At 41.6% G+C, this 22,415-nt stretch overlaps 1 protein-coding gene across 1 annotated transcript in view; it reads right to left on the minus strand.

Annotated features, from left to right (window-relative positions):
* dcc (DCC netrin 1 receptor) overlaps nt 1-22,415 on the minus strand; it is a 252,047-nt gene that overhangs the window by 208,081 nt on the left and 21,551 nt on the right. Inside the window, exons 3-5 of the mRNA XM_026297730.1 lie at nt 14,762-15,049; nt 9,942-10,092; nt 9,307-9,443 (exon numbers count right to left, since the gene is read on the minus strand). Coding sequence (XP_026153515.1) covers nt 9,307-9,443; nt 9,942-10,092; nt 14,762-15,049 — 576 coding nt within the window. The remainder of the gene's footprint in view (nt 1-9,306; nt 9,444-9,941; nt 10,093-14,761; nt 15,050-22,415) is intronic.

Genomic DNA, 22,415 nt, shown 5'->3' on the forward strand with positions numbered 1-22,415 from the left:
TACCGCTTATCCGGGGCTGGGTCGCGGGGGCAGTAGCCGAATCAGGGATACCCAGACTTCCTTCTCCCTGGACACTTCCTCCAGCTCTTCTGGGGGGACACCGAGGTGTTCCCAGGTCAGACATAGTCCCTCCAGCGTGTCCTGGGTCTTCCCCGGGGCCTCCTCCCGGTGGGATATGCCCGGAACACCTCCCCAGGAAGGCGCCCAGGAGGCATCCGAAACAGATGCCCAAGCCACCTCAACTGACTCCTCTCAATGTGGAGGAGCAGCGGCTCTACTCCGAGCTCCTCCCGGGTGACCGAGCTCCTCACCCTATCTCTAAGGGAGCTCCCGGTGGTAGATTTAACGGTCGAAGCTCTCGATTTAAATCGAGAGCTTCGCCTTCCTGCTCAGCTCCTTCTTCACCACAACGGACCGGTACACCGACCGCATTACTGCTGCCGATGCCCCGATCCGTCTGTCAATCTCACGTTCCGTCCTTCCCTCACTCGTGAACAAGACCCCGAGATACTTAAACTCCTCCACTTGAGGCAGGATCTCTCCCCTGGCCTGGAGATGGCAAACCACCTTTTTCCGGTGAGTTTCTTTACAAATAAAATCACAACTATTAGAGATAAAATTCATCAGATGGAAGATCACTAAAGATCAGTAAATGAATCTTCTACTACGGTAGCTCTTGAATCATCTGTAGGAACTCAGTTATGTTTAGACTGCTTCTCTCCCATAGATCTCTCTAAATTTACATCAGTAGTTGCTTCATCTAAATCATCAACATGTCTCTTAGACCCCATCCCGACTAGACTGCTTAAAGACACCCGCCCATTAATTAACTCATCTTTATTAGACTTAGTAAAATTATCTCTAGTATCAGGTTACGTACCAGAGGCCTTTAAGACTGCAGTCATCAAACCCCTACTCAAAAAGCCTAGTCTTGTTCCAGGAGTCTTGGCTAATTATAGACCAATATCCAACCTGCCATTTATTTCTAAAATTCGTGAACAATCTGTTGCTAAGCAGCTATCAGACCACTTACATAGGAATGAACTATTTGAAGATTTTCAATCAGGATTTAGAGCACAAAAACAGCACTGTTAAAAGTCACCAACGATCTTCTCTTAGCCTCAGATAATGGACTTGTTTCTATACTTGTCCTCCTAGACTTTAGTACTGCATTCGACACCATTGACCACAACATCTTATTACAGAGACTGGAGCATGTGATTGGTATCAGAGGAACAGCGTTAAAGTGGTTCCAATCCTATTTATCGGACAGATTCCAGTTTGTTCATGTCCATGATGAACCTTCCACACGAACAAAAGTTAGTTATGGAGTTCCACAAGGCTCTGTGCTAGGACCGATTCTGTTCACCCTGTACATGCTTCCTTTAGGCTATGTCATTAGGAAGCACTCTATTAATTACCACTGCTATGCAGATGACACTCAGTTATATCTATCTATTAAACCTGTTAACACAAACCAGTTAACCAGACTTCAAGCCTGTCTAACTGACATCAAGGCCTGGATGACCAGTAACTTCCTACTTTTAAATTGAGAGAAAACAGATGTTGTTTTTGGGCCTAAAAGCCTCAGAAATAACTTTTCTAAAATTATAGCTACTTTAGATGGCATAACCCTGGCCTCCAGCACTACTGTGAAAAACCTTGGAGTTATTTTTGACCAGGACATGTCCTTTAACTCACACACAAAATAAATCTCTAGAACTGCCTTCTTTCACCTGCACAACATTGCCGAAATTAGGAACATCCTGTTTCAAAATGACTCAGAAAAACTAGTCCATGCATTTGTTACCTCAAGGCTAGATTACTGTAACTCATTACTATCTGGATGTCCCAGTATCTCCATAAAAAACCTCCAGTTAATCCAGAATGCTGCAGATGTGTCAGATTCCTGACAGGAACTAGGAAGAGAGATCTTATTTCTCCAATATTATTAATGTTTATCGTTGCTGTTATTTTCTCTCTCTTCTATCCACTCACCCCAACTGGTTGAGGCAGATGGCTGCCCAAACTGAGCCTGGTTCTGCTGGAGGTTTTTTCTTCCGTTAAAGAGAGTTTTTCCTTTCCACTGTCGCCAAGTGCTGCTCATAAGGGATTTGTTGGGTGTTTTGTTTTTGTAAAGTGCCTTGAAATGATTTCTATTGTGATTTGGTGCTATACAAATAAAATTGAATTGAATTGAATTGAATTAATAAGCAGTACAAACCCACAGTAGTGTAATACAGGCTTCTTCTTAAAATATGTAAACAGCTGAGACAGTCTTCATGTCATATTAAGGGAAATTAAACATAACAAGACAGGAAAATTGGTGGTATTTGTGTTTTTTCTTGTTGCTAGTAATGTGAGGGAATGCATTTCAATTATCTAGACATTGTACAGTCAACCCAGTTTTAACAAAAAATTTAGTCAATCCTGACCAGATGTCATCCGATGTGCAGTGTGAGCAAAGCCCTGGTGCCTGATTAATCACACGAACAACCTGAACCAACTCGCACCCAGAAAATTGGATGGATTTTTGGCACATCCAAAATTTTTGGTCAGCTGTCTTGTGAGCATGTGCAGATTGCCTTTTGTGAACAGAACTCTTTTTATTTTGTTTTGGTTTTTGGTTCCCGGACCATGTAAAAAGCTAATAATCAGTTTTGATGTTGCTTAATTACAACTTTATTGGAAATGACAATGAAACACCATTCGGGGGTTCTTTTTAAATTTTCAGTGATCGATTTAAATCAAATTAAATTAATATGTGCAATGTGACTTAAAACATACATGCATACACAATCAAAAGAAGTGTGTGTGTCCAGCTCAACAAATTAGATAATAAGAAATACTGTATTAATCTTTGAAAGGAATGCAAGACATATTAATGAAAAACAAAAACTGGTCTTTTGCATTCACTTTTAATAAAGTCCCTAACTTTAGTTTCATGTCTACCTTAAAGGGAAGCCTTCACTGCTAGATCATGAGTTAAAATGAAACTATGTAGAAATGATAATTAGAAGCTAAGAAGAACCTATTCACGTCAGTATTTTATTACTGCTAATACTACTGTATATCTGCTTCTTCAGCAACATGTCTTCCGCTCAGCCTGTCTCCTGTACAATAATATGAAGAGATAGTGGAGTGTGAAATGAATATGTCATAGTTAAATTAAGGCCAGAGTTACATCACACAGATCCTGCTGGGCTCCAGCAGTTTTCCCCTGATTTCAGTGGCTGTGCTAAGCTGGGCTTAGCACATTCCTGACCACTCTATATTCTGGAGGCATGCCAGTCTTACCTGAATTCAATAGAATCATTACTATAACAGCAGACTATAGACCAGCAATTACACTTTGTTTACTCTTTATATTAAGGGATATTAACCATTGCTGGTTAGCTCAACCCCTCCAACATTCCCTGATATTTCAAATTAAATAAAAGTTAATAAAAGTTTGTATTGAAATCTGTTTCCAATAAACAGTTTTATCTAATATGAGGCCACAGAGGAATAATTCTAAAATATCCGAGGAGCAGTTTTGGCTGGACTGGTGGATATAGTGTCAGACTTACATCCTCCATATGTATTAGTGAAGTCTTTCCTTGCGCTACAGGATCTCTGTGAACCCCCTCGCTCTCCTCTCTCTTTCATGTCTTTCAGTTGGCAGTTCAGTTTAGTGTTTTTGGGCTAGCGGCAGCAGGCCGGCCGGTGGCTCAGCAGGGGCGTTTGGCAGCTTGTTAAATGTTTTCTAAACACCCACAATAATTCACAGAGCCTGTAATTAATCAGGAGGGGTACCCCACAGGCTGCAACCAGGAGGGTGTGTGTGTTATTGTGTGTACTGAAATACTCTAGAAAAAGGCATGACACTTGCAAAAAAAAAAAACAAGATCAGAAGTTACAGATGTCACAGTGGATTTAACTGACAAGTTAGAAACTGATCTCGTCAAACGTCCACACTGCCTGTTAAAATTATCCTGCTAATGACACATCACTTTGCAGCTCCATTAAACAAAGATGAGAACTCAAAGTGGACCTACACATTAAACAATACTTTGACATAATCACTAAGATTCTTCTTGTCATCTGATGTTAATAGATTTTTCCAACAAAAAAGTGTGCGTAAAATTAGCTTTTTCTGCTGAAAAATGAGCTCGTGTCTGTATGCTTGGATATAAAAGTTTGGCTTCAAACCATCGTCTGGTCCCTACAGACCCTGACAAAACAGGCAAGACTCCAAGGTCTATTACGCATGTTCTTGATTGCACTAGCATTAGCAAGCCTGATAATTGACATGAACAAGATTTATTCCTCTGCATCTCAACATGGAGCCAACCATGGATTTACTCCTCTGCATCTCAACATGGTGCCAACCAATAACTGTGCTATAGTCAGACCTTATTAAAATATTTATGGCTGTGGAACTGTAACTGGTTGATGGCTGTATTGCTATAAACCCCCACCCCTTCCAACTTCCTCCACCACAACACACAAATGCTCGGCAACAGGCCCAGCAACATCCAGGTGCCCACACAGTAACTCAGTCAAAAGGCCCTATATGATTCTAGTAATTGTGAAAGCTCCACCAGACTCCCTGTCTTTCCAGCAGAGAAAGTGCATTGCCTCTCATGGCTGGTTAGCTCTACCTGCTGTCTATGCTACACTGAGCAGCCAGTCAGTCTCTTTCCACACTGCATGCTTTTCAGCCATGAGACCACACCTTCTACAGCTGTTGCTCCATCACTCCTCCCTCCCGTACTAGGACACAGGCATCTAGCAGAATGTGAAGGCATAGTTACTCTTTAAAACTGGTGAATACACAGACACTTTCAGTGTGTCGCATTGTTTTCTTGCTATGTGTCAGTCTTCTCAAATTGGTTTTAACTTTGGTGTCTGTTTTACAGTGCATTCAGAAAGTATTCAGATCCCCTTCACTTTTGTAATGTTGTTATGTTACTACAATTATTTAAAATCTTTTTTGTTTTCTCATTAATCTACACTCAGTACTGCATAATGAGAAAACAGGATAATTAATGAATTAATTAATTATTCAGACCCGTTACTCAGGACTTAGTTGAAGCACCTTTGTCAGTAATTACAGCCTCAAGGCTTTTGGGTGTGACACAACAAGCTTTGCACACCTGGATTGGGGGATTTTTGTCATATGAAAATTATTGTGTGAAAGTCCATTTTCAGATTGATGCAAATGGTTCCAACTCAAGACCAACAATTATTGACTACAGTATGGATAGTATATAAACAGTATATAAACTGTGACTCTAACTCCCTTTTTCCCATTGGCAAAGCACAGTATGCAGAACATTCAGGTAGCAGCCATATAAATGAAAGACCATGGCACTTTTGCTAGCAGGCCTTCAACACATAAGACATCCTGAGATGTTGCAGCTAGGAAAACATATGTGCCATTAGTAACATTGAATCTGGTCAAGTGACACATTTATGACAACACTAACACTAGTATATGTTGTGATGTTCCATGAGCCACAGTTTTATTTTTTTATTTTCCAATAACACAGTGTCAGCAGACTGTGCTGACAGCAGCAAAGTGAATATGACTGATAGCTACAGCGCAGCGTCTGTTTCTCACTGCCTTCATTAAGCTGCTAACAGGAACTGGCTAACAAGCAAGGCTGCACTCATTATTATGGGAAACAACACACACATTCATTATCCTAATCGTCTAATCATGGTCACTGCCCTATGGAGTCAGAACACACACATCTCTATACATCACCATGCTGTGGCTATTCATCAGCATCTAACTGCCTCTATTTGGGAAAAAAAACAAAGTGTAATGGGGCATATTAGCACAGCATATTTCTTCTTTAATAGTTTATTGTAAATGGGGGACAGATACTGTAAAAGTTAGCTTGTTATATGTCCAGTTAACTTATCTATTAAAATTGTTTCTTTAGTGCTTTTATGCTTGACATTAAAAGACTGACTGGCAAAACCACTGTGAAACTCTGGACCTCAGAATATCTTTCACCATTACTAACATTTTAGTGGACATAAACAGTGGGATGTAATTGTGAGACAAATGAGCCAATAAAAACAAGTTTATGAACAAATATAAGGTCAAATATCTACAGTGTATATGGCAGTCAAATAGCAGAAGTTAAAGGAGGATGCTTATTGCCAAACTGAGGTTTATATTTATGCAGAGCGCAAATTACACCATGGCATGATGAGCCATGATTATGTATGTATGTCATATGTCCCAGTCATCATCTTGACACCAGCAAAATGTCAATTTGACATGAGTTTTACAGAGATACTATCACAGGGATACATGTTTTTCCATGTTTTTGACCATCACCTTTTAGCACCATATGTAGAATGTCAATGTCAAAACCAGAAGGCAATAAAATACTAGGTGAAAAATATAAATCTTTGAAGTTTGACAATTTGCATGCACATATAGCCCACTGGTGCACACGAATGTAAAATGGTACAAATGTGAATTTGGCAAGCACAGAAGATGAACAGTCTAACAATGAAATACTTTGAATTCATTCATTACATTACAGTGAAGCTAACTATAACTTTACCTTTTAGCTTTTTTGTAAGCTACCATTAACTTCCTGCATTTGTGCCACATTAAAAGCAACAATAAAAGAAAAGAAAAAAAAAGGAGGGGCTATGCGCTTGCCAAAGCTTGGAGGCTTTTATTGTGGAAAATAACAAGCTCTGATCAGTAGAGTGAAAAAAACAGCAACTGAATAATGTGATTAGAAATAATTAGTCAAATGAAAATTGCACTTGCCTTAAAAAGAGAGTGAGAATGATGATGAGTACAACATGAGCTAAAACCTGTCCTCTATGCGTGCATGTCTGTTATCCCAGCACAAAAGCCCATGAATATGCAGAGAAGTGTGGAAATGTAGCATGCAAATAAACTGTTCATTTATGAAATATATTTAGTTTGACAGAGGGAGATAAAAGGTAGACAGATGGAGGGATGAAGAAATAAACCCAGAACGCATTCAAGATAGCTGCAGGCTGGTCATGATAAGTAAAAGCTCAGTTTAAATTTGTGCTTCCTTCAAGTCTGAAATGCATTATCAAAGACCATTTTAATGGAAGAAGTGACAGAAAAACAGATTAAAATACAGAGTGTAGATAATCTACAGTATCAGCCTCCATGTGTATATCATATATTCTAAAATTAGTCAGAGGGATCGCTTCTGCTTTTAAAGTTCTTAAGTTTGTGCTTAGTTCATCCAGACCAGCTATTTTTTTTCTTAATATCAGGAGATTTATTATTCAACTAGAAATACAATGAACAGAGAATACAGGTGGTTCTGTAGAATTTAGTGATTTTTGTTTTTGTGTTTTTTTAAGTACAATATAAATTTAGTCGCCCTACCCAAATAACTTTCCTACACTCCCTAAGAGAGTTTTTCAGAAACACCCACTGACTTTAAGAAGCTCTAAAAGATCTTGTGATCATCTGAGCAGTAACATGTTTATGGGAACCGTGGCAATAATGTTTACACGTCACAATCACAATCACACTTCAGGATCAGATCCCAGACATGACATACTGCAGACACAGACTCCCTCAGTTATTGTAAACATCATGTGATATTTGCAAGCAGCGGGGTGTAAATAGAACATGAACGTGATGTGAACACAGAGACGGACTCGGGGAGGATGCTGAGACAAACACATGAACGGACAGAAGCGAGCAGAGAGATCCCAGCTGGAAGGAGACGCTAAAACACCCGGAGGTTAATTTGCAGATTTTCTCCTAGGACTCAAACAAACAACAGCTGCTTCTGTTTGTGCGATTTTAACTGTCTGTTTGCAGAAAAATGTCTGTGTTTTATTAGATGTGCAATCTATGATCCAACCGTAGAAAACAATCGATGGTACTCTGTGTCAAAATCTCTATGGAGCAGTAGCTTCGGTGGCTGGAAAGGCCCAAACAATATTTTTTTTTACTTTATGTCCAAAAGATAATAACTGAAGAGACCTTCTCTTGTAACAGAGGACTACATTAATAATAATCTCTTCATGAAATTACAAAATGCTAACAGTTGTTTCTTTTGATAATTTCCTTCTACAAATCTTCCAGTCCATCATTTGTCTCCATTTTTAGATTCCACATTAAACCTGCATGATGATGACAAATGGCTACAGATATAAGAGAATAATTTCTAAGTTACTCAGGGTTAGAAGAAAGAGAAAGAAAGTTTTCCAATCAAATATGTGTAGGAGCACATTTCTGGTAGATTACCTTGTAACATGAACACCATATTTCTGCTGTATACCCAACAATCATAGTGACAGAAGTTGAAATAATTGGCTGTGGGAGTGCGCTTACTCGCTACAGATGGGCTTTCATTCAAATGAAAATCTGCTTCAGCCTTATGGTAATGAGCCAAAACTTTGATAGGCAAATTTGAACTTTCCTTAAATTAAGTAGGGATGTATCAAAGCCATGCCCACATAATTCTCCACCTGTACACACAATAGTATCATGAAATTATTTTATTTTGGGTCATTTTCAGGGGCTTTTGTTACGGGGCTAAGGTGTTTTTTGCACCATAAAAGCAAGAGTAATCTACAATAACAGTATTAGGATGTTATTGTAGGATTTGCTCGTATTTTGTTACTTCTTATGTAAATTTAAAACGAGGTCAGCAGAAATATCATTGGCTGTGTTTACGTGTAACCACACCAACAATCCACCAGCAGCTGAAGAGCAATCAGACAATAAATACAAACATATTTTATTTATGAATACCTCCTGAAGCAGACAGCTCCAATTTTATATTTCATGACTGCATTTGATTCTGGATGTGATTCTCTATCCCTGAGAGTGCCTGCAGACAGGTGGACTTCTGTCAGGAGAGGGATGGGGATGATTTTTATATTCTCCTTTATTTATTTTTATTGTTTTTGGGCTGTCAGGCTGTTAACAGTTTCCAGTTAGATTTTTTTTTATTCCTTCCCTTGGGACATTTGAGAAGTGACATGGCTTCATTTTTTTGTTTTTGCGCACAACACTGTGCACTGGACGTATATTTGTGTGTTTTTGTTATATGTGTCTTGAACAGACTGAGGTCTGAGGTTAGATGTATGAAAGGTTTTTAGGGTTAATGTTAGAATTAGGTTTAGGTGGGAGCATCCTATCTGTAACATGTAATGTTCTAGCTGTGACCTTTGGTATATGTCATCCTTCTATTTCTGTCTCTATTTCCTTTTTTTTTTTTTTCTTAAATTTTCACTACCATAATGTTGGGACCCCACCCCCTTAAGAAAAGGCATATTTTTTCTCACCCAACACACTCAGCTCCACATGTGCAGTGATGTTCTGGTTCTTGTTGGCAGCTGTACAGCTGTAACTGCCAGAGTCGTCATCAGTGACACTTCTGATGATCAGATTACTGCCCGCCAGCAAAGAGTACTTCTTATTCCTGGAGTGACAGAAAGAATTTGGAAGTGTTTTATATATTTATTTTTGCATGTTTGCATACTTAAAGGATAAGTCAGGTTAATTTTATATTTTCTCACTGTCACCAAATCCTACAGAAAGACCAAACCTAACACTTTATTTATGTAGTCCATCTCCCTCTTCTCTCTTCCTCTTCCTGTCTCAGACACTCAGCCTCAAATTCACTGCTTCATGCTGAAGACGTAAATCTTTAAAAAACTAACCAAGCACATGAATTAGAATAACTGTGTGTGTATTCATGTCTTAGTGGGATACATTCTCTGTTAGTTTGGCTCTGCACATGGGATTTTTTGACAAGAAAAATAAAGACAATTGTACAAGGACTGGACCATGCTGGGCCACATGTAAGGTTCTAATGGGTAGGACTATGCTGTGACTAGGATACTCTTGGATAAATATGGTTATTTTAGGCTAGGTTTCATACATAAACCCAGTCTGCCCAATGGCCAATCAGACGCACCAGCTCTGGATCAGTTCCTCTCCTCTCCTCCACTGGATGCTTGGCGTCGGGTATCCAGAGGCAGAACATTCCAACGCAGCATCTGTTCCCAGCAGAGCTGTTACGCTGGACGGATGCTGGAGGAACTGGAGGTTCCTGTTCACCCCAGGTTCTGAAACAGAGAAACAAAAAAAATAAAAGTGCTGAAAATACATGGACACCTATGGACATATGTGTTAGCTGAAGATGTCATTCCAAAACTACCTGCATTAGTCTGCTGTTATTACAGCCTCCACTTTTCTGGCCTGCGTTTATGAAGTTGGGCCCTGGCTACAGGGATTTCCTCCCATTCAGCCACTGGTATTGGATGATAAGTCTTGGCCAGTTCATCCCAAATGTGTTGGATGCAGTTGAGGTATTTAAGGAGCTGTCTTTGTGCAACAAGGCACTCTCATGTTGGAAAATCTCCTTGAATGCTGTAGCACAGATACTCTTCCTTTCCCATAAAGTCCACAATGACTGAGAAACTTCACTCCTCTTTTTCTTGTCTCCCTAGTGTGACCTCAAAAGGCAGCTGTTAAATTCACACACTTAGTTTATCTTGTGAATTTATGATTCCCAGTGTCACTGGCTTCTCTATGGGCATGTAATGAATCAATAAATAAAAACAACAGCAGATTTCCTTTCTGAAAAGTGGTGGCCCATTTAACAGACAGATTGAGTTTAGGTGTTGTTGGCCTATGAGGAAGGCCAATGTAGTCGCTGTCCTTGGTGCTGACAGGACAGCTGCTTCTGAAGACAGAGGAGGAAGGCCAATAAGGGCATCCAAACCCCCCCACGAAACCCAGGTTACTGCAATAAATCTGGACAGCAGGTTATTCAGCAGGTCAGCAGCACTAAAGATGATAAAAAATTTTGGATCACAATGCGTGCAGTGGAGTACATGGAAAGAAATATGGGTTTCAATGTGCTGCAAAAAAAGTTCTTGGAATACAGTGGTCACAAAAAGAAGTATGAACACATGGCCAGAATGGCATGTGAACCCCAAGTGAGATGTGGCAGTCACTGCTGACGGACAAACCATGTGATCTCCTACGCTCTTTACTCCGCTTTACAACAAAGCAGACACAGGTCGACACTTTAATGTTTTCAGGCTCAGATTTTCCATCAGATCTCATCTAAGAAAAAGTGAGGCCTGAGGACACACATGCAGACTGGCACACTCTTGCAGTGGGTCAGGACGAGTTCACCCTCAGGTTGGCCTGAGGGATGGAAGTTCCTCAAACAAGGAAGAGCTGATTTCCTCCAATAGACGACAAGTTACATAACACACCCTGTGGCACTGACACACACACACACACACACACACACACACACACACACACACACACATTCAATATGCCAGCAATCCTTCATTAATCTTAAACTATAAATGAACATTTACAAACATTGGTCATATCACCTAATTTCTTGTTGTTTTACAATGTATAGATTAGACTACCTGATTTAATCAGATGTTTGTATTTTAGTCCATATATTATTGCTATTATAAAACATATTTTATTTAGTCACATATAGTTTCCCTAGATTTGATATTGGACTTATGTTATTAGCTTTTATTATATATATAATTTATTGATTAACATATTTAACATGAACTTAAATTCATTTTGTAGAGCCTTCACCTGACCCTTAACCTCAGCCTAAACTAATATTTTTAACATTTACATTTATTCTGTTTTGAGGACTTGCTGATTGCACACACACACACACACACACACACACACACACACAAATTAAGATGTAACTCTGTGTAACCTCAGGATTTAAGAACAAAAACAGAAGAAACAAAAAGAGAGTCAGCAGAAACCTGAGTGCTATGATGAGGATAACTAAAGAAGAAGCAGCAGAGGAACTGTCCACACAGCAGATTTGTTTTTTTTTTTGGTTACAGAGACATGTTAGGAGTGAGGGATCACAGAGATAATCACTGATATCTTTAATGTTTTCATTTTGCTGAAGGCTTAAGGTAGCTATCACCCCCACAGCCCTCACATCACAGTGAGTATGAGGAGCCTGCCCCCCCCCCAAGAAAAGATGAACTGTCACTTTTAAAGTGCCTTTAAAAACACAGCACAGTTACTGGATATTTACTGGATAATTCATTTACCTCACTGTGCAGTCAAACTGGATCTTAGTAAATCGCAGCTTAGCAAGAGGAATCATGTTGTGTTTGACTCTATTTTTTCAGTGTACTTGTGAATGTGCAGTGAATACGCTTCATAATTTAAGGGGACTAATAACACTGTGGAGAGTTGATCTTTTAAAAAGGAGGGTCTTGATGATATGGATGCCATTAGTGTTTCCCTCTTCAGTATCAGTGACAACATTTACAGCAGCTTAATGCAACCACAGGGAAGCACAATCCAGTGTCTACATGTGCCAGTCCCAAGTCCAGGTAAATGCTGAGGGCTGTGTCAGGAAGGGCATCCGACGTAAGATTTAAGCCAAATCAAACATACGAATCACAAATATGACTTCCATACCAGATCGGCCGTGGCCCGGGTTAACAACAACCGCCACTGGTGCTGTTACAGGGTGCCAGTGGAAATTGGACTACTGTTGGTCGAAGAAGGAGAGGAGGAAGGCGTGTTCTTAGGCAAAGAGAGAAGAAGGACAGGAGTGTAGGACTTAGAGTAGGGTCTTTAAATGTAGGGACTTTGTCAGGGAAAACTAGAGAGTTGGCTGATATAATGGAGAGAGGAAAGGTGGATATCCTGTGTGTTCAGGAGACCAGGTGGAAAGGTAGCAAGGCCTAAAGATTAGGAGCAGGGTTCAAGCTGTTTTATCATGGTGTGGATGGAAAGAGGAATGGAATAGGACTTATCCTGAAGGAGGATTTTGCTAGGAATGTTTTACAGGTGAAGCGAGTGTCAGATAGGGTGATGAGTCTGAAGCTGGAAGTTGAAGGTGTGATGTTGAATGTTGTCAGTGGTTATGCCCCACAGGTAGGATGCGAGTTAGAAGAGAAGGAGAAATTCTGGAGGAAGATGGATGAGGTGATTCAGGGTATCCCTAGTGGTGAGAGAGTGGTGATTGGGGCAGACATCAACGGACATGTTGGTGAGAGAAACAGAGGTGATGAGGAAGTGATGGGTAAGTTTGGTATGCAGGACAGAAATGCAGAAGGACAGATGGTGGTAGACTTCACAAAAAGGATGGAAATGGCTGTAGTAAACACATTTTTCCAGAAAAGGGAGGCGCATAGGGTGACATATAAGAGTGAAGGCAGGAGCATACAAGTTGATTACATCTTGTGCAGACGTTTCAACCTGAAAGAGATCAGTGACTGCGAAGTAGTGGCTGGGGAGAGTGGATGTTTGTTACTGAAATGAACACAGGGAATTGTAGTTGACTTTGCCCTTAATTTCTCATATCCAAAAGTTTGTATGTTTGACTTTTTTTAATTGATTAACCAGATGTCATTTTTCTGCTTCAAATTTCAGACATGAACTAATCACAACCAGAGCTTTTTTGTCATTTATTTAGTGATTAATCTGATTAGCTTATCCAAATTGGAGTAAAGCAGAATTGAGGGCAGAGGTTGAAGTTCAAAGTTATACAGATAGATACAGATATATTATCTGGTGATGGCACATAGCAACCCAACTGGTCCATCTAATCATCTCTGTCATTTGACCTCTGAGCCCATGTGAGAGCTCCATCAGATAAAAACTTTATAAAGTCTTTGTAAAGCAGAGACAGAATCACTAAGGCCTAATCCATCTTATCTATTAAAACCTCATACCGATCAAAAAAAATAAAAAAATAAAAAATAAAGAGGGTCAAAAGAAAGAAAAGGATTATACTGGAAACCTTGTCACATCAACCCATCTATGGCAACCTGGTAGGAAAATGCAAGAGAAAATTGTTAAACCATCATCAAAGTCAAACGGCTGAAACTGGAGACACAGGAAATTCAGTGTGTGGTGGATATAAGAGGTGTTTGAAAGCATAAAGTCTAAAAAAGATACAAGACTATGATGTTTGTTATTCATAAATGTATTTTGTTACTTGGTACCATCCAACCATTATCTATACCCACTTATTCTAACCAGGGTCACAGGGATCTACTGGAGCCTATCCCAGCTCTCTTTGGGTGAAAGGCAGGGTTGCAGGTTAATTTTGAAATGAATCAATGACAGAGGATTGGCCAGAAGAATGCGCAAGCTGCTGATTTCTTTAATTAATGTATGTGTGTGTGAGCTGCTGGAAATGGTGGGGGTGGCAGGCCAGAAGTGGCTTGAACATCAATGGTTGACAGACTCCATGCAGACTGTGAAGAAGCTGCTTCCTCGCAGCCCACACACATTATTAAAACGCTCTGTAATCATTACATCACATTTCATGTTAAAATCAGACATGTAGTGCTGGGAGGAAATGAGAAAAAATTACTACCTGACAAAATAATGACTGCTGAAAAAGTATAACTGGCTATTAGATATAACTGCCGGTGCAGTACTTCACAATTTAACACTGGAATTTAAATCAGTCTCTTTGGAAGGTTGATAAAATACATATTTTAAATATGATTCATATTTCATATCTGAAATTACACAGTGGGCTTATCACGAAAGAAAAGTCTAAAACTACATTTACAGTCACTGTGGCTAACATTCTACACTGAAAGCACACAAATAAAACAAAATATTTAAGGCTCTGTACCTCTTTAAAGCAGGCACACTCACTGATAAATTCACTGGAATGAAAGCATGAAAACCTAATTGATCAATAAATAAAGCAGCCATGTGCTTGTAGTACATCACTTTTCAATCAGTCACCTGGGAGCACTCGAAGCTCGGCGTCTGTCCCTGTCCTGGTGCTTCCGGGGTTGTCAGCCAGACAGCGGTATGTGGCTGAGTCTGGTGGCTGGACACGGCTGATCTGTAGCGAGCCAGAGGGCAGCACTGCCAGACGGGAGTCAGGGTCAAAGGTCAATGGAAGGTCATCCCGGTTCTTCTGCCAGCGAATGACGGGCGTCGGGTCACCTGAGACCTCACAGCGCAGCAGGGCAGTGTCACCGAGATACGAGGACACAGACTCGGTGGGGACAACAACTTTCAATGGACCTGGGAGGGGGAGGGAGAGGTTTATAACAAGACAGACACGTGAAGAAAGCGAAGGTTTTCCCTACATAGAGCCTTTTTTTTCTCTCTGTTGGTTGCAATAGTGTAAAACTGTCCACCACAAAGATGAAGCAGTGGGCCCATAACAAGCAACCACAGCAATGATTGGTTCTCTACTGTAGTGAAATAAATTGAACTATACTAACATTACTGTTCTGCAGTGTACCAAAATGAACTAACTGTATCTCAAGTGTCCTGAACTGTACTGTTCTGTATACTACACTGTACCATACTAGTTACACAGAGCTGAGCTGCACTGCACTGCACTGCAGAAACCTGTACTGTAGTACAACAGAAAGAGAGGTGAGGCACAGCAGGTGTAAATAGTTGAGAGCGGTTTGTTGTGAACAGCAGGAAAAGGAACATGAATGCCAGACAGGCAGACAGAGACAAGGACAGTGTGGACTGCCAGTGTCCAGCCTGTTGCATTTAGATTCATGTCAACAACAAGCCTGAAACCATATAAACACAGCAGCCTGCTGATTGCCAAACTCACTCCACTCTCATACTGAGTTGCTAATTTATCTGAAACATGCATGCTTATGTTTTAATTTCAACATGACTGCTGGGGGTTCTCACAGATTAACTAGAACCTGCAGAAATGTCAGAAATTCAGTAAAGCTAAGTTTATTTGCTTCTCTGAGCTGATTATTTACACTTAAGGTTAAAAAGCTTCAAATGGTTGAATGATAATAATATTATACCAGAAAACATTTTTTATTTTGCATCTGCAGACAGATCTCCTGTAGTTACACCCAGCTTTGGACTGACGAATTAAAGAGTCCTGTTTGTTTTAAACTGAGGGACTGAGAAGATAGAGGGAACTTTCCAACATGGTCAGATGTGGTGAACTCTTTTTGTAGCTTGAGGCTTTTGTAGCTTCAATATGTTTGAAACCAATACACAGAAAGTTTGTAGTGTGTTTTTTAAAAGTAAAGTCATGAATTAACCACTATTTCAAAAACATGTCACCTACTACCTGAAGTTTCTCTTCATGGTCAGGACCCACATTTGTCCTTTTTTCAAAAAATACACATGCATTCTTCCTCACACTGGGAAAATCCTCATTGATAAAGTGATGTGTCTGTACTGACACCAGCACAGCAGCATCTGGGGAACACTCACCAAGACAACCTGTTAGAATAAGGGCATTGTAAATCGCTGACTGTGTTATGAGAATTGTCATTTTGCACACAAATTTATGTAAAGGGTGCAACCAGGCATGTCACAGTTAAGGATGTTCCCTGTTTTTCTGTGCAAATCACCAAGACATGTGAATATATGGATGTGAACTCTGTATGAACTTTGAAGATAGCCTATGTTTCAACTCTCCCCTATTGTGTAAAGTGAGACAGTGCCTGGAAGTCATGTAACCACCTCCAGATATAAATTAAAGTGTCCTGGGTGAGACTCGCGCTGCAGCCGGGGATAGCATCGAGTGTGCATCTCCTAACAGTCACGAGCTCAACCTAGAACAAAGAAAAGAAAGTCTCTGTGTAGATGTTTGATTAGAACCAACATTTATTGGTGTTTCCGCCCGGTTTCCAATACAGCATCAACGGTGAAGAGGAGGACGAGGACGCTGGAAAACTGCGCGCAGTTGGTCCCATAGGGGACCGAGAAAAATCCACCCTCGTGAATTCGACGGGAGGTCGGTGTCTACTCGCCTGAAATGATCCTCTTCACTTCTGCTGCTTGACGGAAGCCGGACAAGAGACGTATCTGCAGAAATAGGTGAGCTGCGTTGACTTCTATGTCAGGGACATAGCAGTGTCAGGGACACTAGAAAGCAGCTGTAGAGTTCGTCAGGGACGAAACCTATGTCAGGGACATAGTAGTGTCAGGGACACTTGAAAAGTAAAAGCGCTATTCGTCAGGGACGAAAAGAAAGTATCAGGGATACTGAAACACGTGTGAGTGAATGAGAACGTGTGAGTGAATGAGAACGTGTGAGTGAATGAGAACGTGTGACTGATGGTAGTTGACGGACTATTGTCGGCTGAATAGAGCAGTGTCACTACCTTTTAAAAACTATGTATTTTGTTGGGCACAAGTAAAAATTGAAAAGTTGAGTGTGGTGGACGGCTGTATCCGCAGGTAATTAGTACCTGTAGAAGCTTGATACAGTGGACGATCCCCGCGCTGTTGTGACTGATCGTTTGCTTGTGCCAAAGTTGCAACTATGGGAAAGGGAAACAGTAAACCCCAATTAATGGGGGATCCTAAATTTATGAACACTTATTCTCCTGGATCAGTGAGATATTTAGGAGAATGGAAGAAAAAGTATGAGTTTCCTGGAAAATTGGAAACCTGCGCATGCGATAAATTGGTAACTCAGTTAAAAGCAGAAATGGCCATAGCAGAACCTAAGAAAATTGATAAATTTAAATTGCAGCTCATTGAGGCAGTAAAATGGCAAGAGCAAGCTGAGAAGAGAAGGCAGAAGAGAAGAGATAAAAAGTCCCTCATAGCAGCCCTCCAAGAGGACCCAGCTGATTTTGTAGGGCGCCCACAAGCATTAATTCAACAAGAAGAAGCAGCGGCTGCGGCTGCTGCGGCTGCTGCAGCGGCTGCGGCTGCCGCACCTGTGACGGGGGCAGCGAAGGCAGCCGCGATCCCACCTCCTACGGCTGGACCTGCCCTAACCAGTCCTAGCCACACTAGATCAGGAAATCTGTATGGTCCTTTAGTTGATGAGGTCCAAGGACTGGCAGAGGCTATGTCAAAATTAAGTCCGTTTAGGGACCTCCAGGGCGATGGGTCAAGGATGGGGCCCCGTCCTGATCCGCCGCCCTGGCCACCATTGATTGACCCAGCCAGCATCTTTCCAGCCATAGAGGTGCCTAACCCCCATTTTGGAGTAGGGAATGACAACAGGCCCCTTCTCCTGGTAAGGAGACCGTGGTCTTGTAAGGAGCTGGAGGATGCAGTAAAAGGGCTAGGGGACCCCCTCGCTAATGTTCGTCAATGGATTGAAAATCTGCAACAACTTAGACAAACTTACAATTTGGACGGGCAGGAGATTGACTCAGTGTGCAGGAAAGCTTTAGGACACAGATTTGGAGGAGTGAGGGGAGGATATACAGGGCGGACTCCAGCGGGGGAGGTTTTGCCCCCTGGAGACCCAGCCTTAGACAACCAAGTTACATTGTTGACAGATAGAGTAAAAAATGCATTTGTTAAACCTCCTGATTACCAAGTTATTGCCCAATATAAACAGAAAGAAGGTGAGGATGTGCAGGACTATAGAGGACGGCTAGAGGAAGTGTTCAAGGCAAACAGTGGTTTGGACCCCTCTGACACTGTCGCTTCCCCCTATCAGCAACAACTGAAACAGGCTTTGCTGAGTGGGTTTCTTCCGTCCATCACTCACCACATCCGAAAGCTAAATATTAATACACCCACAGATGGAGTGACTCAAATAATGAATTATGCACAGCATGCCCAAGACTTACAGAAACATAAATCAGAACAACAATCAAAAGCTGCAGTGTTTGCACTACTGGATGTCATGGGTGACAGGGGGAGAGGAGGTCCTTCACAGTACAACAGGAGAGGATTCAGAGGAAGAGGCAGAGGTAGAGGGAGCTCAGGAAGAGGCTTCGGAAATAGGAAATGGAAGGATGATGTATGCTATAATTGCGGTAGACCAGGACACTTTGCCCGTGATTGTGATGAGCAGAACCAGAGCTCAGGGAGAGATGAAGGCAGACGACCAGAAGAGTATAGGAGACCGGGACCCTTTAACCCCCAAGCATGACTAGGCCCCACTGTAGACGAAATGTTGGACCTTGAAGAAATAGTAGAAACTTATTATAATGCAGAAGGGAATAAGGTAATGCCCATTAGAATGTTAAAAATTAACGGAGTGAAAATAAAGTTTTTGTGTGACACAGGAGCAGACAGAACAGTCTTGAGGGATAGAATTCCTGGAGTGACAAGAGGTGATAAAAATATTTTTGTAAAGTCAGCAAATGGACAGGTCACCCCTTGCAGTTTCTCCCAAAGTTTTGTGATTGAGGATGAGGCATCTGGCTTTCAGGAAAAGGTAATGGCAGTTTTGTGTCCTAACTGTCCTGTGAACTTATTGGGCAGAGATTTGTTGAGTAAGTTAAAAATATCCCTAGTACCTACTACTAACAGGATGGCAGCCATAGGCCCGGGGGAGGAGATCCCCTCTTATGTAGTGCTGAAACAAGGGGCACCACATTACTGGTGGTCCCTAGATCTGCCCATGCCTGACCCTGGACGCACAGGAGAGCAGCTCCTGCGCCTGCTGCCTGATCCTCAACCACCACACTCAGAAAGCCTCTCCCCAGAGCAGATGCATGTCACCCTCTATTATAAGCACACCCCAGGTCCAGATTTTGATTATGTATGGAAGTTTGAGAAGTTAGGGCCACAGAGAATAACGCTTAAGACCCTTTATACTGATAGGAAAGGAAAGGCAGTCTGCTCTGTTAGTCTTCCTCCAGAAGCTAAGCGCTTCTTGAAGGGATGGTCACCTAATCCTCATTTGTCAGTGTCTAAGACGAATGACATGCATTGGGAGGAGGTAAAGCAGTTTTTGAATAAATCTGAGAGTATTTGTGATTGGCATGAGGATGAAGGGGGCTGGTTCAGTAATAGTGTGGGAAGCTGTTTTTACAAAAACTTAAATTGGGTTGTAACGGCCACTCCCCGTGCTCACATGGGGGAGGATGACCGAGAATGAGTGTTACTTCTGGAGGAGTTAGATCCGTGTTTGGCTGAGGTGCCTGACAGTTTCTGGTCTCGAAGCAAAACTGATGTAGGCCTAATGACCACAGCTCCAGAAGTTATTATTAAGGCCAAATCCGATTATAGACCTAGGATAAAGCAGTATCCCCTTAAACCAGACGCCCTTCAGGGAATCAGGCCTGTGGTACAAGAGATGCTTGATGCAGGGATCCTAGTGAGGGCACCAGAGGCTCAGTGTAACACCCCTATATTCCCAGTGAAAAAGGCTGATGGGAGGAGTTGGAGGATGATCCAAGACTTAAGGGAAGTAAATAAAGCAGTTGAAAGTAGGGCCCCGTGTGTCCCAGATCCTCGCACTTTGCTGAACCATATAAAACCTGAGATGAAGTGGTTCACGGTTGTGGATCTCAGTAATGCTTTTTTCTCTATCCCAGTACATCCAGACTCACAGGGATGGTTTGGGTTCACCTTTGAGGGAAAGAAACTCACCTACACCAGGTTGCCACAGGGTTATGTTGATAGCCCCACTATATTTGCATCAGAATTGGAAAATTGCTTATCTACATTCCATGTGCCCTCACATAGCCAAATTTTGACCTATGTGGATGATATCTTAATTACATCAGACACTCAGCAGCACAATAAAGACACGGCGATAGCACTGTTCAAACATTTGGAAAGAACAGGCAACAAGGCATCTCCAAAAAAGCTACAGTGGGCTGCTGCTGAGGTTGTGTTTCTGGGGCATAAACTGACACCTGAAGGCAGAGCCTTAACTGAGTCTAGGAAAACAGCTATTCAGCAGGCCTGTAAGCCTGTCACCAAACAACAAATGATGCAATTTTTGGGTTTGTGTAACTACTGTCGACAGTGGATTCCAGATTATGCTCAAGTAACACAACCGCTGTTAGACTTGATTTATGAAACACCGATGGCCATGAAGCAGGAAATACAATGGACTTCGGAAGGAGAACAGGCTTTCTGTGAGTTAAAAGAGCAGTTAGTGACCACACCTGTCTTGAGTCTTCCAGATTATAGTAAACCCTTTGTTCAAACTGTAGATTGTAAAGGGAAGTTCATGACCTCGGTGCTAACTCAGTTGTCAGGAGGAAAGCAGAAGCCAGTAGCCTATTATTCTAAGAGGCTGGATCCTGTGGCTTGTGCTTTGCCTGCCTGTGTCAGAGCTGTGTGTGCAGCTGCAATGGCAGTACAAGCCTCAGCAGAAGTAGTACTTTTTCATCCACTTACACTGCTGGTCCCACACTCAGTTGACTTACTTCTGACAGAAACTAAAATGTCATTTTTGTCACCAGCCAGACATCTGTCAGTCATGGCGCTCCTAATGTCCCAGCCACATTTGACTATAAAAAGATGTTCTACACTCAATCCATCTACATTATTACCCACAGCTGAGGAAGGCACACCACACTGTTGTATTACAAACGCTGAGGAGACATGTAAACCCCGTAGTGATTTGAAGGATGTAGCCTTAGCTGAAGGGGACGTGTGGTTTGTAGATGGTTCTTGTTTTAAAAATGACAAAGGAGAAAATATGTGTGGGTTCGCAGTAGTGTCACTACAGGATGCCTGTGCAGCAGGGCAACTTCCTTCACATTTCTCAGCACAGGCTGCAGAAATAATAGCCTTAACGCAAGCATGCAGGCTAGCAGAGGGGAAGAGTGTCACAATTTACACAGACAGCCAGTATGCTTTTTCAACTCTTCATTTCTTTGCTGCACAATGGGCTCGCAGAGGAATGAAGACAGCTGGAGGACAGTCAGTTAGACATGCCCCACTCTTAAAAGAGTTATTACAAGCTGTCATGTTACCAAAATGACTTGCTGTCTGTAAATGTGCCGCCCATACGAGGGGACTAGATCCACTATCCAAAGGAAATAATAGAGCAGATGCTATAGCAAAAGCAGCAGCGCAGGGACAGTTTGGAAAATGTAACCTGTACCTCATGGAAGAAGTGAAACAGCCTATAGACCATGAAGTACTTTCAGACATGCAGAAAAGAGCTCCACCGGCTGAACAGCAACTTTGGTTCAAAGAAGGAGCCATAATAGAGCAAGACCTTTTTAAAATTAAAGACAAACTTTGCCTACCTAGAAGTCTCTATCATACGGCAGCTATTTTGACGCATGGGCCTTGCCATGTGTCAACAGGAGGGATGGTATATGCAGTGAAGTATTTTCACGCACCAGGTTTTAATAACTACTCAAAAAATTTTTGTAAATCCTGTTTGACTTGCTGTAAGCATAACCCACAGGGAAATCTCAGACCAAAGAGAGGGAGATTCCCCAATCCGGACTATCCATTCCAAGTTATTCACATGGATTTCATAGAGTTGTCACAATGTCAGACATACAAGTACTGTCTTGTTTTGATAGATGCATACTCTAAGTGGGTTGAGATTGTGCCCAGCAAAAGTGCTGATGCACTGACAGTGGCCAAAGCGCTGTGTAAAAGTATAATCCCAGATCTTGGGATTCCACAGCGAGTCTACAGTGATAATGGTCCACATTTTGTAAATGAAGTAGTTACGCAGATGTCTAAACATCTGGGTTTTGAGTTGAAGAACCACTGT

The sequence above is a fragment of the Mastacembelus armatus genome, chromosome 12 (assembly GCF_900324485.2).
Source record: "Mastacembelus armatus chromosome 12, fMasArm1.2, whole genome shotgun sequence".
NCBI classification, from domain to species: domain Eukaryota; kingdom Metazoa; phylum Chordata; class Actinopteri; order Synbranchiformes; family Mastacembelidae; genus Mastacembelus; species Mastacembelus armatus.